This window comes from Lonchura striata, chromosome 5 (assembly GCF_050655825.1).
Source record: "Lonchura striata isolate lonStrDom1 chromosome 5, ASM5065582v1, whole genome shotgun sequence".
Taxonomy (NCBI): domain Eukaryota; kingdom Metazoa; phylum Chordata; class Aves; order Passeriformes; family Estrildidae; genus Lonchura; species Lonchura striata.
In genome coordinates, this window is record NC_140707.1 from 21,446,732 (window position 1) to 21,464,165 (window position 17,434).

General features: G+C 57.0%; 3 protein-coding genes and 1 pseudogene across 14 annotated transcripts in view; 2 read left to right on the forward strand and 2 right to left on the reverse strand.

The window, feature by feature from the left end:
* Positions 1-17,434, forward strand: part of LOC110467579 (DNA repair protein RAD51 homolog 1) — a 346,458-nt gene that overhangs the window by 25,751 nt on the left and 303,273 nt on the right. The window lies entirely within an intron of this gene.
* Positions 57-5,146, reverse strand: LOC110467566 (aldehyde dehydrogenase family 3 member B3-like; annotated as a pseudogene). The gene is made up of 4 exons (XR_014956093.1): positions 4,933-5,146; positions 4,063-4,197; positions 3,411-3,491; positions 57-3,177 (listed from the first exon to the last, which is right to left on the reverse strand). The product of XR_014956093.1 is annotated as an aldehyde dehydrogenase family 3 member B3-like (transcript).
* LOC110485004 (aldehyde dehydrogenase family 3 member B1) lies at positions 5,480-11,842 on the reverse strand. The gene is made up of 10 exons (XM_031505121.3): positions 11,649-11,842; positions 11,135-11,297; positions 8,991-9,101; positions 8,783-8,903; positions 8,578-8,663; positions 8,301-8,382; positions 7,749-8,135; positions 7,402-7,568; positions 7,128-7,227; positions 5,480-6,044 (listed from the first exon to the last, which is right to left on the reverse strand). The coding sequence occupies exons 1-10, from the start codon at positions 11,840-11,842 to the stop codon at positions 5,851-5,853; spliced, it is 1,605 nt and encodes a 534-aa protein (XP_031360981.3). The 3' UTR covers positions 5,480-5,850.
* On the forward strand, positions 13,089-17,322 carry UNC93B1 (unc-93B1 regulator of TLR signaling). 11 transcript variants are annotated; one of them, XM_085581383.1, is made up of 12 exons: positions 13,092-13,222; positions 13,921-14,022; positions 14,105-14,246; positions 14,328-14,481; positions 14,557-14,718; positions 14,781-14,910; positions 14,990-15,083; positions 15,163-15,287; positions 15,359-15,541; positions 15,626-15,899; positions 16,132-16,250; positions 16,344-17,322. In XM_085581383.1, exons 2-12 carry the CDS (start codon positions 13,939-13,941, stop codon positions 16,608-16,610), a joined length of 1,734 nt encoding a protein of 577 aa, XP_085437509.1. In that variant the 5' UTR covers positions 13,092-13,222; positions 13,921-13,938; the 3' UTR covers positions 16,611-17,322. The 11 variants fall into 11 exon arrangements, with proteins under 11 accessions (XP_085437504.1, XP_085437509.1, XP_085437505.1 ...); XM_085581382.1 differs by lacking the exon at positions 13,092-13,222 and having other exon boundaries at positions 13,819-14,022; XM_021556055.4 differs by lacking the exon at positions 13,092-13,222 and having other exon boundaries at positions 13,819-14,022; positions 14,328-14,718.

Below are 17,434 nucleotides of genomic sequence, written 5' to 3' on the forward strand. Positions count from 1 at the left end.
TTGGTGGGAGTGCCGCACGGGGCGGGAAGAAAGAGGGAAAGCGTCAGTGATTGGGCAGAGCGTGGCCATGCTGCGTGCCGATTGGCGGGGCGGGAGGAGGGGCGTGTCCGAAGGGCGGGCGGAAGCGGAAGCGCGTGTTCACGGTGGCGACGCGTGGTTACGGTGCCGGCGCGGAGCGTCCCGCTCTACCAGGGCTTCCCGAGATCCGGAGCTTTCCCCCAGGTTTCTGGAGCAGTTCGGGCCACAGGTTCCAGGAGGTCTCGAAGGTGAAGCGGCTCAGACACTTGGATTCAGTACAAAGCCCGGCTCCGTCTCTGGCGGGCTCAGCGTTGGCACCGACTCCTCATCCCCGGCACAGTCCATGGAGGCGGGCACCGGTGATGTTTCCACTTCCCTATTAAACTGTCTTTATCTCAGCTCCCTCCACCAGTTATCTCCATCCCCCCACCCAGGGGGATCCCCGTGGGATTCAGCCAGGACAACTCACAGCCTAGCAGGAACGGATATCCCTTCACCGGCACAACCAGCCCCCCAAAATGGAGCAGCATGGAGCGAAGGAAACTGGGATCATGGGGCAAAGGACACTGAGATCATGGGGCAAAGGAAACTGGGGTCATAGAGCAGGAGAAACCAAGATCATTCCAGTTCAAGGATTTGGGATCAGGGTGTTGTGGACCTTCTCACGCAACGAGGGGCACAGTAAACCCCTCTGCTCTGGTGGAACCAGTGGTAATAAAGCTCCAAACAGCCAGAAAAGAGGAATATGGGACTGGGATGGAGGGAAATGTGGGGGACCAGCAGCAAGAGATGTCCTGAGTGGGCATGTGGAGACCCTCAGAGCAGGGCACAGTAATTCTTACATGTCACCTTGGAAGTGGCCCGGGTGACCCCAAATTTCTGCTGGCTGTACGGGGGGTGGCACAGGGCATTGAGGGATTCCCAGCCCATCCCACACTTCAGGCACCCACAGTGGCAGGAGAAGGTGTCAAAGCTGAACTTCCCCAGGTGCATTCCCAGGTTGCTGTTCCCTGGAATACACAGCACAGGACCCTAGCTGGATATGGCCATTCTTTGGGTCAAAGAACTCAAAATTAAGCTCCCAGCTCTGCAAAAGCAGCACCATGCCTCATCCAGCTGCTTTCCAAGCCATGGATGAGCTTCTGTTAGGAAGAGGACCACGGAGGTGACCTAGTGCAAACCCAAGTGGATGTCTGGAGTGGGAAGATTAGGTTGGAAGGTGGAGAAATTCCCAAAAACTCTCTTGTCAGTGGATCTTACCATTTCAATTAACATAATTAGCAACTGGAAGAGTGTCACTGATGAGGTCATGGCTCCCAGCAGATGAGCTTGTCTCCCACAGGAATACCCTCAAAAAGACATCCCATCCATGCTGGATCCAGCCCTGCTGCAAGGAGACAAGACTGCAGGGGCGGACCGGCACAATAACCAAGGTGCCTTTGGTGAGGTGGGACCAGCCCCAAGGATGAATGTTGGGAAGTGGAAGCTGGCTGGCATGAACAAGCACAGGAAAGCCAGGCAGGCTGGCAAAAAAACCCAAAATCCACACATCATTTGATAACAGATGGGATAAAATTCCATGAGTCAGCCTGAGCCAGTCAGTCTTCCTGATAAAATGCTAATTGTGGTTGGGGTGATGCCTTGGGTTCAGTTCCTCAAACATCAGCAGCCCCAGGATAAAGGGAGGTCACTGATGCCTCCTGGCCAGCTGAGAGGGAGGAGAGGATAAAAGGTGGAGAACAGGAGTGAAAAATGGGAGCTGGTAGTGGACATCATCCCATAAAAAGCAGGTGATTCTATCATGGAATGCCAGAGTAGTTTAGCTTGGAAAGGACCTTAGAGATTATCTGGTTCCACCCCCCTGCAATGGGCAGGAACAACTTCCACTAGACCAGATTGCTTCAAGCCCTGATTCCCTGTGCTTTAAGCAAGACATTTCTGTGGATCCAGGAAACACAGAACTTGGGATGGGGAATATGGAGAGAAAGTAACTCAGGGTGCTCCAGAGATGTCCAGCAAAGCCCAAGAGCCCAAGGTGAAGCAAAGGGCTTCTGGAGGAGAATTTCCCTATGGATTACCGAGCCCTCTGGAGCTGAAAGTTCCTACTGGGACCCTTCCTCACCATGGGTGGGATCACTCCTGGCTCCCAATGGCCAGGATTGGGGATTTTGGACCTACCAATGCTTCTGAAGGGCAGTGAAGGCAGTGTCACATGCATCAGGCTGTCGTTGCCACAGAAGCCACCAGTGCTCGTCTGTTCCAGGACCTGGTTCACCACCTGGGAATGACACAAAGAAGATGGGACATGGGTCTCCCACGCCATTCCTCTCCTTCCAAACACAATCCATACCCCCTAACTAGGTCTGTGTGATGTAAGGGAAACACCTGGAGCACAAACATGGCTGGATACAGCTGCCAAGGAGCACAGGGCAGGTGTAGTCCTGGCTTGGCTCTACCTTGTCATCCAAGGAGAAGGCATAGACAGCCAAGAGCTTCATCCATGTTGGCAATGACAACAATGGGCAGGAAGATCTCCTCCTGCATGGCAGGGTGTGAGGGCAGCACATCTGCCAGCACCGTGGGAGCTGCGGAGAGGAAACCCAACAGCATCAGCCAGGCACAAAGGTCAGAGATGGCACCTTCATCATCCCCCCAGGACACACCTCCTGTACGACAGGCCACATGGCCAAGCACCCACTTCCCATTATAATCTTCTCAAAACCCAAAATATGCTTTGTGCAAGGATGAAGAGGTGAGTGACCCCCAAGCCTCACTGATGTAGCGCTCGGCCTCATCTCTCTGTCCCCCAATGGCCACACGCCCACTGCACAGCACTCTGCACTCACTGGAACTGCCTGTCCCACACAGTGCGGCCAAAATCCAGGGATTCTCGGGGGTTAGGGCCACAGAAATCATTGATGGCCTCATGCAGGGCTGGGAGCAGCTTCTCCTGCATCTCTATGGTGCAGAGCAGGTAGTCGGGCGCGATGCAGGTCTGCCCTGCGTTGAAGAAGCGGCCCCAGACCACGCGCCGCGCCACGTTGGTCACATCACAGGTGTCAGACACGTAGCAGGGGTTCTTGCCCCCCAGCTCCAGTGTCACTGGTGTCAGGTGCTTGGCAGCAGCTGCCATCACGATCCGCCCCACCGGGGAGCTGCCTGTGGGCAGGGAAAACATGGATTGAGGTGGGAATCCCACCAGCCATCGCACAGCTCTGGGATGTGGCACTGGGTCCCACCAGATCTCAGATACACATCCCAGATCCTCCAACAGATCCTGGCACTCATCTCCAACCCAATCCCTGCCTTCTTAGCAGGGATGTCTGGAGGGAACCCATCTTCCTCCTCACACAAAATCCAGGCAGGGCTCCGCTCTGTCCCATGGGACGTACCAGTGAAGAAGATGCAGTCAAAGTTGTCCTCCAGCAGCCTGGTGGTCTCCTGCACACCACCAGTCACCACAGCAAAGCAGTCTTGCAAGGAAATGAGAAAGGCTCCCTCTTGTCACCATCTGTCCCCACCTATAGCATCCTGGGAGGCTGGGACACTGGCTGGGCATGGAGTAAGGGAGCAGGGCAGTACGTGAAGCTGGAGATGGTATGTGAGGCAGGCACAGAGCACAGCTCTGCCCCAGTCATGCCACAGGGATTGGAGATTGTCCCACCTTGTCCAGGTAGCTGGGCAGCAGTTCTTCCACGAGACTTTCTGTCTTCTTGGACACCTCAGAGGGTTTGACAATGACACAGTTCCCTGGGGAAGACAGGATCGTGGAGCTGCGACATGGTGACAGCCAGCCCTTCTGTGGACGAAGTGCTCTTACCTCTGCTTGGCACTGCTGGGATCCTCCAGGCCAGGGAGCTGGAAATTTGGGCTCACCAGCAGCAATGGCCCTGATGAGAGGCACCAGGAAGAGTTAGATGGGATAATTCCAGGGTGCTATGATGAGCACCACCCCATAGGGATCCTTGCTGATGAAGGCAAGAGTCCACTGCATCACCTGTGGGACACCCTCCACATCAGGTCCCACCCTGCACACCATCCCACCCAGCTCTGCCTCCCATCCTCTCCTCTTCCCTCTCACCAGAGTCCTGCCCACCTTCTCATCCTTCATCCAGTGGGACAGGTTGTTCAAGGTCTCATGGAGCTTGTTCTTGCACAGGAGGATCTCAGATAATTTGGCTCAAAGGGTGCCAGCAGACACCAAACATGCAGCATGTGATCTTGGCATATTCTGCAACTCTTATCCCAACACTCCATAGCATTTTGCCCAGGATGTGGGGACTGGAGCCCTCTACATCCCTTGCTGGATTTGAATCCCTAAGGGCATTGAGCACCCCCTGTGTCTGCAACATGATGTTTTTAAGCAGTGGTTACTTAAAAATAGGAAAAATTATCCAGATCCCATTCATGCAGACAACAGGAAGAATAGGGAGGACATCCAAAGGGGCTAGGTTGGAGAAGAGAAGACAGTGAGCCCTCTGTGGTATTAAGGCTCTGCCTGCAGAGCCAGGGGATCTGGGCTCAGGGAGTCACAGCCTGGGTGAGCCCCGTGGGAGAAGAGGGGATAACATCAGATGGGAAGTTCAGGGCAGGGAGCAGGGACAGAAACCAGGGATTAATTTGCCCAGGGAAGGGGGAAACTGAGGCTGGTGGGTGTGGGAATGGCTATCCAAGTCAAGGGGCTCCCCATAGCCTCCTCTGTCTATGGCAGAGCAGGGATGGACTCTGGAGGACAGTGACTGGGACATGCTTCATCTCAGTCTCCCACATCCAGAGGCTGCGAGCCTGAGGCAGAGCCCAGGCAGGGCTAGAGAACCCAATGAGAGGAGGACAAAGCACCCCCAGCTGGGCTGTGGGAGCCCCTCAACTCCTCCAGCCACCAAATCCTCCTGTTCCTGTCCCCTTTCATCTTGCCCAAGTCAGAGGTAGTGGCCTCCAGGATCTGCTGCTTCTTGTCATCCAGGAAGCATCCCAGAGCCTCCAGCTGGGCCATGTATTCCATGGGCCAAGCCTTCCCAGAGAGCCAGGATGCCTGCAGGTGGCTCACCAGCCCAGCAAAGGGGTTCTGCTGTAGGGACAGTGGTGTTAGAGGGACAGCAGCCCATTCCAGCTCCTCAGAGCTCCACATCATCCCAGCCTGGCATCCAACTGTGACTTCAGGGAGAGGATGGAGCACCTGGACCCCTCCTGCCATCCCTGTATCCCTCCACACTCCCATTCCCACCATGACCCTTGGTGGCTCTCTTGGCCTCGCTCTCCAGGAGCTGCGGGAAGACAGTTCCAGGCTCCAGAGCTTCCCTCTTCCCAGCTAACAGGGTGGCTGTCAGCTTCCTGCCCTGCCCCTTGGCTGCCTGCCCCGCCACACCTCCATTCCAGCTAAAACCGCTTGGGATGGGAAACAGCCCCCAACCCTCCCAGCATCCCCCAAACCAAAGGAGGGAGGCACAAAGAGAGGTTGGAATAGAGTTTGATGCAAAGTCTTTACTACAGGCAGAGTTACACGGAGCAAAGAGTAACAGTGAGGAGGGAGAGAGGTTCATTCCAAAGGAAAAGTCCATGTGAGGGGAGATGGGACTGATGGGAGCGCTTCTCCACCAGAAAGAGAAGTTTGGAGTAAGAAAAAGATTTTCGTCATTTCAGCTGTGTCCTGGAAAATGGTTTGGAGCAGAGGCCACAAGGGTGCAGGAGGGGATGTCCATCCTGGCTGTCCAACATGCTCCAGCAAGGCAAAGGACACGGTGCAGAGTGGGCAGCGTGATGAAGAGGGAGAGCAGGACAGTCCCGGTCCTTCCCACTGACTCCGTGGCATCTTCAGAGCAGGGCATGGCAGCCTCAGAGCAGGGTGCAGGTGCCCCTGCGCTTCACCTCGAAGGTGGTCGTGAGGAGCCCCAACTTCTGCTGGGTGTAGGGGGGGTAGCGCGGGGTGTTGAGCGTCTCCAGTCCCATGTTCCGGTGCAGGCAGCCACGGTGGTGGGAGAAGGTGTCAAAGGTGAACTTCCCATGGTATTTTCCCGGCCCACTGTTCCCTGGAACACACACAGGACAGGTCCATGCTCAGGACGGGACTCTGCTCCTGATGATGCCTTCTCCAAGCATCAAAATGAGGGAAAAAGACACCTACAGGATTTTCTGAGCAGCACAGACATGGTGGAGGAATTCCATTTTTCCAGTGCCTCCTCCAGGTATATGGATGCTCAGTCCAGCAAATCCTGCTGCAGCTCAGCAGTTTGGAGGCCCTGGCATCTCCTTTTTATCCACCTCCATTTACCTACACAAGCTTTGCTGGGTTCTGCAAGTCTTGATTTCATTCCATGATGCTCCAACCGTATCTCCCCACGGTTGGAGCTGTTCAGCCTTCTTCCTGGAACTCTAAAAACCTGGAGCCACATTGGCAATGCCAATTCTCCCAGTTCCTGTGGCTGGTTTAACTGGAGGTTAAGTGACTTCTCATAGAAGCTTTGGTGCCATCTCACCCCAATGACTTCAGCCCCTTCATCTGCTCTAAAGTGGCTTTACCTAATAATTGAAGGTGGTTGGTCTGAATCATTCCCAATTAAGATAAGTTACGGAATGGGAAGTACAAAATATTGTTCCCTGAGCCACAGGCAGGTGAGGAATTAATTGTTTGGTGTTTCATTATGCCTGACTCAGCTGCCAGCCCCGACACAGATGCTGAGCAAGGACAGCACTAAATGAAGGGACTTATCCCAGAAATATTTTGGGAAGAGATCAAGTCATGGGGAAGTATTCTGGGAAACAGCACTCCTGTATTCCTGTATCCCTGGACCTTGCTGCACCCGCAGCCCAGGGCTAAGTACTTTTCACCTGAGAAAGTAAAAATTGGTACCCCTGGAGACCAAAAATTTCTTCTTCTCCAAGGAGGATCTCCAAGATCCTGTAAGATGTTCTCCATGTTTTCCTAAGCATTTTCTTCCTACTGTTTTGTCCTAAAAGTTGGAATGAAGGTACAACCTGGCTCCTCAGGGACATTAAGGGATCCAGCGCAGAACCACACTGGCGGCAGGAAGAAACTCACATTCCTCACCATGGCTCAGGCCATGGATCACATCTAGTTCCCCAATGGCCAGGGCTGGGGATTTTGGACCTACCAATGCCTCCGAAGGGCAGCGAGGTCAGTGTCAAGTGCATCAGGGTGTCATTGCCACAGAAGCCTCCGCTGCTCGTCCGCTCCAGGACCTGGTTCACTATCTGGGAGGGAGCAGAGAAGGTAGATGAGAGGCTTGCACTTGGCAAACATTGCCCAGTGTGCCCATCAGATGTTCCCAGAGCGTTTGGGCTCTAAAGACCCTTCAGAGCACATCCTGGGGCTTGTGAAAGTGGTACCTGACTTCCCTCCCCACTTTTTCTGCTCCACAGACACACCTTGCTGTCACATGAGAAGGCGTAGATAGCCAATGGCCGCGGCCGCGCGTTGATGAAGTCAATGGCTTCATCCATGTTGGCAATGACAACGATGGGTAGGATGGGCCCAAAAATCTCCTCCTGCATGGCAGGGTCCGAGGGCAGCACATCTGCCAGCACCGTGGGAGCTGTGGAGAGGAAACCCAACAGCATCAGCCAGGCACAGAGGTCAGAGATGAAACCTCCACTCAGCACCCATTTTTAAGCACTCCTAGAACACTTTTCCCTCTAGAGCCTCCCCTCTGTGTGCAGACCTGCTGAAAACCCCCAATGTGCTCACCAAGATGTGAGTGACCCCCAAGCCTCACCGATGTAGCGCTCGGCCTCATCCGTCTGTCCCCCGATGGCCACACGCCCGCTGCACAGCAGTGCCCGCAGGCGCTGGAACTGTTTGTCACTCACAATGCGGCCAAAATCCGGGGATTCTCGGGGGTTGGAGCCGAAAAACTCAGTGATGGCCTCGCGCAAGGCGGGCATGAGCTTCTCCTGCATCTCTATGGTGCAGAGCAGGTAGTCGGGTGCGATGCAGGTCTGCCCCGCGTTGAAGAAGCGGCCCCAGACCACGCGCCGCGCCACGTTGGTCACATCACAGGTGTCAGACACATAGCAGGGGTTCTTGCCCCCCAGCTCCAGTGTCACTGGTGTCAGGTGCTTGGCAGCAGCTGTCATCACGATCCGCCCCACCGGGGAGCTGCCTGTGGGCAGGGAAAACATGGATTGAGGTGGGAATCCCACCAGCCATCGCACAGCTCTGGGATGTGGCACTGGGTCCCACCAGATCTCAGATACACATCCCAGATCCTCCAACAGATCCTGGCTCCACATCCAGGCAAGGCTCTGCTCTGTCCCATGGGACATACCAGTGAAGAAGATGTAGTCAAACTTGTTCTCCAGCAGCCTGGTGGTCTCCGGCACACCGCCAGTCACCACAGCAAAGCAGTCCTGCAAGGAAACAGAAAAAATCCCCTTGTGTCACCATCTGTCCCCACCAACAGCATCCCAGGAAGCTGGGACATTGGCTGAACATGGTAGGAGGAAGTTCTGCACATAGATGATGTTTGGGGATGGTGGGTGTGAGGCAGGGTTAGGAGCACCATGGTCTAGTAACAACAGACGAGGACAAGAAGGACTTCTCACATTGTCCAGGTAACAACTCAGTGTTTCAGCAACGAGTCTCTCTGTGTTCTTGGCGATCTCTGAGGGTTTGATGACGGCGCAGTTCCCTGGGGGAAGATGAACGGGACATCAGCACAGTGACATGGTGACAACAACCACTTCTTGGGACAAGATTCCTGGGGAGACTCTGGCACTTCCAGGCCAGAGACTGAGAGTTTGGGCTCACCAGCAGCGATGGCCCCAATGAGGGGCACCAGGAAGAGGTGGATGGGGTAGTTCCAGGGTGCTATGATGAGCACCACCCCATAGGGGTCCTTGCGGATGAAGGCAGAGTCCAGCTGCATCACCTTTCAGGAAGAACATGAACTCAGCACTGCCTTCCCCACCAGCAATCCCTCTCCCCCGCTTTCCTTTCCTCAGAGCTCCTTTCTTACCAGGTTCTTGTCCACATGCTCATCCTTCATCCACTGGGACAGGTTGTTGAGGGTGATATTGAGCTCATTCTTGCAGAGGAGGATCTCGCTGAAGAAAGCCTCAAAGGATGGCTGGAGAGAGACATCATGGAAGTTCCACCCCAATACTGACCCTTTCACCCTAACACAGATCCCATCACCCCAATGCCAACCCCACCACCCCAGGAGGCATCTCTCCCCTCTTCCAAACACGAGTAGCAGGAGGATCTCTTCAGCAGAAATTTCCATCACCTCCTGTAACTCCCAGGGAATATATCAGTGACCCAGAAATTTTATGAAAATAGTTATTTGGCCAGAAGGGAAAAAAAACCCCAAAATTTATAATTTTCATGGTATTTAACAAATTCCTGAGCTCAGCACTGTGAACCGACAACAGAGCCCCAAGCCAAGGGAACACCCAAGCAATGTGACCAGAGCTTCTGAAGAGCTGGTCCTGGTGGAAGGTATCCTTACCACTTGAATATTGAAACTGGAAGCAAAGCCCCTAGCTCCCTTCCATTGCCCGTAGACAAAAGCTGCACCTTTAGTCTTAAGTTTAGTCAAAGTCTTAGGACCTTGACTGAAGGAAGGAAAGTAATAAGAACCACACCTTAATTAAACCCCTTGTGATGGAGAATTGGGTCCTCTCCATAGCTGCAGGAGAAGTGTGAAGACATCAGGGATAGCCCAGCAGGCTCATGGAGCCCCTTCATGACCATGGAGAGCAGAGGGAGCAAAGCTCCTGTGCTGTGACATCATATTATGCACTCTTCCAACCCAAAAACATGCCTGGATTGGAGTCTTCCTCCCATCCCCACACCACTTTGGGGTTGGGAAGGCTAGTTGCTGATTCCCAGGATCTTTCACTACTAAGAGACCTTCAGGTCTCCAAAATGCAGCTGCCAGGAGATGCAATGGCCCTCCTGGACATGAGGGCTCAGCAGGCACAGGAGATAATGGAGTGAAGCAACGGAGCTGTTCCTAACCTAGGATGACTATGGCATCACCAGGACAAGGAAGATGATTGGTCCATTAAGAATTTTGATGGGATACAAAGGTTGTGAGATAGGACATTAAGTCTGAGGTCATCCAAGTGCCACCAGTCATCAGCACCAGAGAGGAACTGGCAATGCTGGAGGTGAGACACCACCTCAGCTACGTAAGAGCAGGTGAAGTGTCCATCTAGCTATGAGGGCTTGGCTGCATGACAAGCTCATTACTCGACAACCGGATCTAATTAGGCATAATTAGGAAATATGATGGACACACTCAGAGCTCTGATGCCTATCAAGGCCTGGCTGAAGGAAAAGGTCTTGCCTCCAACAAACAAGGCAATTAGGAGCCTTGGGAGATGGCAGATGTGGAAAGATACTGCTGAGGGCATAGGCCACTTCACTGATGCCGAACAAAGAGATGAGGATTATCTCCTGGAATCCTGGAATGGTTTGGGTTGGAAGGGACCTTGAAGCTCATCCTATTGTTTCCCATAGTGGAAGGGACACCTTCCACTAGCCCAGGTTGCTCCATGCCCCATCCAATCTGGCCTTGAACGCTTCCAGAGATTATGAGCTGAGACCACTAAAATTATCCATTTTATCCAATTATCCACTTCAACAGCAGATCATCCAGGAGCTCCTGGAACGCCACAATACCCTGAGCCATATCCAGAGCCCTGCCCATGCCACCATGCTAGTGAAACCAGTCCCTTGGAGGCCCTGGGAGGAATGTGCAGTGCCAGCACGTTGCACAATGCCAGCAGTCCCAGGTGTGCTGGGCTGGCCAGGAGCACCCCAGGATGTCATTCTTGTGGAGGTCCCATGGACCCCCAGGATGCAGACCAGAGTGTTAAACACTCAGCCAGTCACCGATAGGCCAACGGGGCCTTTTCCTGGTTTCAGAGCACCAGGGATAGGACCAACAGCACAGCCCCTCCACAATCCCTGGATCTGCAGGGATCCAGCACTTACAGATACACCAGCCTGGGAGCACATCAAGGGGGAATCAGGACTCCAAGGAAGGGACACCCCTGTGCCCAGACCCCCACAAGGATGCAATACCCAGACAACAGAATACAAAGGACTTCAAAGATGTGATGCCAGTGCCCCCCAGTTCCCAGCCCCTCTTACCTTGCCCATGTCCAATTCAGTGGCTTCCAGGATCTCTTGCTTCTTGTCATCCAGGAAGCGTCCCAGAGCCTCCAGCTGTGCCACACGGTATTCCATGGGCCGTGTCTTCCCCGAGAGCCAGGATCCCCGCAGGTGGCTCACCAGCCCCGCATAGGGGTTCCCACTGCAGGGATGAGGGTGTTAGAGAGGACCCAGTTCCATTCTACCTCCCCAGAGCTTCATGTCATCCCAGATCCACGTTATCCCATTCTAGCATCAAACTGGACCCCAGATTCCCTGGGGACAGCACAGGGAATCTGCACACACCTGTCTCTCTTGCTGCTGGGAGCAGCCCAACACAGCACCATTCCCTGCAGATCCTGTTTCCTCCCTTGAGCCATGCTGGGACATGGTGGCTCACAGACCTCAGACTTTTCCCCCAGCACCAGCCTGGGGTCCCCGTTGCTCTGGCCCTGCCACAGCTTCCCCTGCCCACCTCCCTGTCTCCCTCCTGCTCCCAGCCCCTCACTCTCACCATGGAGTGCTGCAGACCATTGGCACTGGCCCCTTCCCGATCCCACTGCCTCCACTGCACTCAGCAGCTTTCCCAGGATTTTTGCCAGGCTCACTGCCCGTGGTGCTGCATTTGCCGTAGCTCGAGAGCTGCTGCCTGGGGGGCTGGAGGTGCTGCTGCATGCCAAGCTGTTGGAAGGAGCTGCCAGTCTCCATGGAGAGCGTGGTGGCCCTAGGGAGAGACACTGTGTGGGTTATGCCAGGATGGAAGTGCTGGAGATGCCGGCTCGATCCTAAGAGGAGTCACCCGCGGCACCTTTGAAGGGGAGGCTTGGTGCTCAGGGATGTCCTGGTTGTGGGCTGACTCATCCCAGGGCAGCTGCCGGAGGCCCTGGGAGATGCCTGGGATTCCCGGGATAATCAACATCCTCTGGACAGTGACCTGCCCAGGCTGCCCTGCTGATTTAGGGTCACCTATGGGGACCTCAGGGACAAGACACCCCCAAACATAAGGGGCAGAGCTGCAGCCCTCCATCTGTCATTCTCTCCCTCTCCATGCCCAGACACCCACCCTTCCTCCCCCTGTGCCCCACAGCCCCCACCTGCATCGGGGGTGTCAGAGGGGTGCCATGCAGGGAGTGCCAGTTTTGGGGACCCCGCAGTGCTTACCTGGGAGCTTGTGTGGAAGCTGGAGGAGCGCAAGGCCAGGCAGGCACTACTGAGGCTCGGGATGGGGGTCCCTAAATGCTGTGGGGCTGGGCCCCATGGCCAGGGGCGGGAAGGATTCAGCCCCGCCTCTGTGGGCTGGCAGTGGGGACAAGGTCTGGGATGGGATAGGATGGAATGGGACCTCCCCCTTGGGATGGTGGAACTCCCATGGCCACCACACCACCACCATGAACCTTGACCCATTTGGACCCCACAGACACCCCTCATCCTGTTCCCATGGCCACCCTGACCCATGGGGTTCCCACAGACAACCTTAATCGCACTTCCCAAGGGTTCCATGATCAATAGACACCCACCATGCTGCTACCATGACTACCCTGACCCATAGGGATCCTATCAATACTCCTCATCCTGTTTCCCAAGGGTTCCATGATCAATAGACTCCACTCATCCTGCTTCCAGGAAGGGCTCTTTGCCCCGACACCCCAGGGTGGTTCCCATTGCTTGGGGTGTGAAGGACCCTCAGGATGGGTGTTGCCACTGCCATGACCCTTCTGGGGCTGTTCCATACGTATCCCCCTATCCTGCAGAAACCAGCACCCTCCCAAGAATCCCATCTCAAGAATCCCCCGCTACCGGCTGGGCCAGATCCTGCCCCGGAGATGTCACCCTGTCCGCCCTGCCCAGCAGTCCCCTCGCCCTGCCCTGGGGCACCCCGCCGTGCCACGCACCCGGACACCTTCCCGGCCCCAGCTTTGGGGTGACACCAGGGCAGGCACGTGCCCTACACCCCCCGATTGGGGTGTCCCCCCGCCCTGGCATTCTGGCACATCCCCCCCCGGACCGGGAAGGGGAAGCGAAAGCAGCAGGGCACAGCACCCAGCGCCACGGGGCACCCCGAGGAGGCAGCACCCACCCCGAGGCCCGGTGGGAGCTCTGGGGAGGCTGAGAGGTCGCAGGGAAGCGGAGAGGGGGGCAGGGCTGGGGTGCTGCGCGATGGGGGGGGCAATGGGTGCTGTGCGGGGGGGTCAGGGTGCTGTGCGGGTTGGGGTATGATGAGTGCTGCAGAGGCCGGGGTGCTGAGAACGGGCGCGGGTGGGGGGCACTGAGGAGTGCGGGCACGGCCCGGGGGTCCGGGAGCGGGGGGGGGGGGTCCGGGACCGGCCCCTTTAACCACCTCCGTCCCGCCCGCGCTAACCGAAAGAGGAAGAAGCGCCCGCCCCGCCCCGAGAGCTCCGGCACGGGCAAGCGGGGCTGGGGTCGGTGTGACGGGCGGGGAGGGGGCAGGCGTGAGCAGGCTGGGGCACTGAGCCCAGAGGTGCCGTTCTGGGGGGTGCAAAGCTGGGCAGGGGGCACGGGATTCAGGGGTGCAGGATCTGAAGGTGTAGGGGTGCAGAGCACAGGGGTGCAACCATGAGAGCAGGATCTGGGGGTGCAGAGTACAGAGGTTCAGGGCTTGGGGGTGCTGTGTACATGGGTATTCGGTGCTGGATGTAGGGGTGCAAGGGCTGGGGGTGCTGGGCATGAGGGTGCAGGGTCTGTGTGTGCAGTTCACAGGGATGCAAAATATATGGGTGCAAGACTTGGAGTGCCAACAGGGTCCCTCCAACCCTGACACCATCCAGGGCCCTCCAGAAGCACCAATGGAGAAGGACGTCGACGGCTGCCAGGATGGGGCCAAGACAGTGCCAAGTGCCAGGCTGAGCACCGAGGGGACAGAAGCACAGGTGAGACCAGAGGGACACCCATGGGGGAGAAGCAGACCCGTGGTGGCCAACCCCAAGGAGTAACAGCTGGAATCACCCACAGCTGGATGATTTTGTGGGTGCTCACCCTGACTACAATGAGGAAGAGGAGGAGCAGAAATACTTTCGCCACAAGCGCCTCGGTGTCATCAAGAACGTGGTGGCTGCCAGCCTGGCTGGCACCCTCACTTACAGCGTCTACCTGGGTATGGGATGGGACCTCCCAGGGACCCCCAGAACAACTCGGGATGTTCAGGGCATGGGGTGACCACCCCTGGATCCCCCAGGTCTGCTGCAGATGCAGCTGATCCTTCACTACGACGAGACCTACCGCGAGGTGAAGTACAGCAACATCCAGTTGGAGGACATTGACCGCAAGGTGCTGATGGGCATCAATGTCACACCCGTGGCGGCGCTGCTCTACACACCCATCCTCATCAGGTACGGCCCCGCCATGCTCCAGCTGGCACGGCTCACTGGGATGGCCACCCACACTTCCGCTCCTTGCCCCGGCAGGTTCTTTGGCACCAAGTGGGCCATGTTCCTGGCAGTCGGCATCTACGCCCTCTTCGTCTCCAGCAACTACTGGGAGCGCTACTACACGCTGGTGCCCTCCGCAGTGGCCATTGGCATGGTCATCGTGCCCCTCTGGGCCTCCATGGGCACCTACATCATGCGGTAGGCATTGGGGGGGTGGGTGGGGATGCACGGGGCGCCGGCTGACCCACTGCTCCACGCAGGATGGCCCAGAAGTACTATGAGTATGTTAACTACAAGGAGGAGCAGGAGAAGGAGAGGCAGCGGGCGCCGCGGGACGCCTGCAATGCCTACATCGTCGTTTTCCAGACCGTCTTCTACTCCTGCTTCCACGTGAGCCCTGGTGGGGTGGCTGGGATGGGCAGGGGACCATGCCAGCAACACTGAGCGTGCACCCCTCTACATCCTGTAGTTGAGCTTTGTCTGCGCTCAGATGCCCATGGTCTTCTTCCTCAACAACTACCTCTACCAACTCAACCACACGCTCTTTGCAGTGAAGCACTGCGGTAAGGCTGCGGGGTGGGGCGTGGGGTGGCACCGGGAGCCCCCAGCTGGGATTAACCACGGCCTGTGCCCCACTGGCAGGGACCCTGAGCCACGGCACGCTGCCTGGTTTCAACAAGACAGTGCTGCAGAGTCTTCCCCGCAGCGTCAACCTCATCATCGTGGAGAGCGCGTTGATGGCCGCCGCCTTCCTCGCCATGCTGGTGGTGAGCGCCGGGGTGGGAGGGGACAGGGATGGGCTGGATGATGGCAGGACCTCACTGCCACCACTCCACAGGTGCTGGTGCTGTGTGGCGCAGCGTACCAGCCCATGGAGGAGATCGACATGCGCAGCATTGGCTGGGGCAACATTTTCCAGCTGCCCTTCAAGCACATGCGGGACTATCGCCTGCGGCACCTCTTCCCATTGTTCATCTACAGCGGCTTCGAGGTGCTCTTTGTCTGCACTGGATTTTCCCTGGTAGGATCTGTGATGGGGTGGGAGGTGACAGAGCAGGGACAGGTGATGCTGAGCCAGATGATGCTGAGCCCGTACTCGCTGCAGAACTATGGCGTGTGCGCCCTCGGGCTGGAGAGGCTGGCGTATCTCCTCATGGCCTACGGCTTCTCCGCCTCAGTGTGCTCCAGCCTGGCCCTGTGCATGCTGCGCCTGCGCCGGCACATCCCACTGCTGGCTGGAGCCTTGATCCATGTTGTACTCCTGGTGACGCTTTTCTGCTGGGCACCGGAGCCCCGGTACCTGCCGCAGGCGCCGCTGCTCTACAGCATTGCCGCACTCTGGGGCACAGGCAGTGCCCTCAACAAGACCGGAATCAGCAGTGAGTAGTGGGAAGGTCCTGAATACAGCCTCTGTTATCCCCAAAACATCTTGGTGGTTCCCAAAATAGCCTGGGTTGTCCCAAGTTTTTCCACACATCCTTTCCTCATGTCCCCCGGCACCATAAGTTTGTGGTCTGTCCTTGGATCCACGGGACAAACTCACTGTGATTGTCCCCCACGCCAAGGGGACATGACACAGGAAGGGGACACTGATACCAGTCTCTGCCACAGTCCTTCTGGGAATGTTGTACAAGAAAAAGGAGCGCCAAGACTTCATCTTCACCATCTACCACTGGTGGCAGGCCCTGGCCATCTTCACCGTCTACCTGTGGTCGGGGCTGCCCATGAAGGTAAGTCGCAGAAATGTCCCAGGCCACTCTGAGACATTCCAGGCTTTTCGGGGACTCACCCCCACAGCAATCCCAAAATCCCGTGTGCCGCAGGCCAAGCTGTCCATCATGCTGCTGACGCTGGTGGTGGCGGTGGGGACATACCTGTGGATGGAGCGGAAGGTGGCATGGAACGTGGAAGTCCGGCTGCCCCGCATCCCGCGCCCACGCCACAAAACACGTGGATACCGCTACCTGGAGGACAACTCGGATGAGACTGGCTCTGATGGTGATGGAGGCAAGGAGGATGATGACAGGCACCCAACTGAGGCCACCAGGGAGGACGAGCTGCCAAAAGAGGACGGGCAGCAGCTGGGATAGGGACAGCCTGTCCTGGGCCCCATCCTGCTCTTGGTACCTGAGGGGGTTCCACAGCTCCCCCAGGATGGGCCCAAAATTCTGCAAACCCCCCCAGGTCAGGCTTGCAGCTCCCCGAGCTAGGCCTAAAGCCCCTAGGCAGCCCAAATCCCCCCACACTGGCTGACAGACCCCCAGATTGGACCACGGACCCCCTAGGTCAGGTCTGCAGCCTCCAGATGGTTCTACAGCCCCCAGATTGTGGTACAGAGACCCCCAAATTGTGGTACAGCCCCCAGGCAGGCCCATAGCTCCCCAAATTATGATGTAGCTGCTCAGGTCAAACCTGCAGGCCCTCAAGCCAGCCCCAGAGCCCCCAGACGCAAATCCATAGCCCCTCATACAAGACTCACGCTCCCCAGGAAGATCCAAAGCCCCCCAGGTGAGGCCCACAGATCCCTGAGCAGATGTGCAGACCTCCAGCCCTCCCATATTAGCCCGCATCCAGACGCCCAGAGCTGCCCTGGAGCCCCCAGGCAGATCGGCCCCCTCCCGAACTGGCCCACAGCCCTTCAAACCAGACCCACACGCAGCCCAGGCAGACCCCGCAGCCCCCTCTAGGTTGTCCCGGAGCCCTGCTAGTTCAGCCTGCAGCCCCCCAGGTCGGGCCCACAGACTTCCCGACCTCTCCCATCCCCGTTTTCCTTCAATAAACCCCTCCCTCCGTGTCCTTGAACCTCACCTCCTCCATTCTCCGGCTGCGCACCCGAAGCGGCCCCTTCCCGAAGCGGAGACTACAGCTCCCGGCGTGCCCCGCGCTGCCCCGCGCTATGTACGCCGGGAGTTGT

Excerpts from the sequence above, each read along its gene's own strand:
- LOC110485004 (XM_031505121.3), bottom strand. The coding sequence starts at position 11,842 with ATGGAGACTGGCAGCTCCTTCCAACAGCTTGGCATGCAGCAGCACCTC. Across the intron at positions 8,904-8,990 it reads AGCATGTGGACAAGAACCTG|GTGATGCAGCTGGACTCTGC; the intron begins GTAAGAAAGGAG and ends TCTTCCTGAAAG. Across the intron at positions 7,228-7,401 it reads CCTTCTCATGTGACAGCAAG|ATAGTGAACCAGGTCCTGGA; the intron begins GTGTGTCTGTGG and ends GCTCCCTCCCAG.
- UNC93B1 (XM_085581374.1), top strand. The coding sequence starts at position 13,819 with ATGAGGGTGCAGGGTCTGTGTGTGCAGTTCACAGGGATGCAAAATATA. Across the intron at positions 14,023-14,104 it reads CCGAGGGGACAGAAGCACAG|CTGGATGATTTTGTGGGTGC; the intron begins GTGAGACCAGAG and ends AATCACCCACAG. Across the intron at positions 15,288-15,358 it reads CCTTCCTCGCCATGCTGGTG|GTGCTGGTGCTGTGTGGCGC; the intron begins GTGAGCGCCGGG and ends ACCACTCCACAG.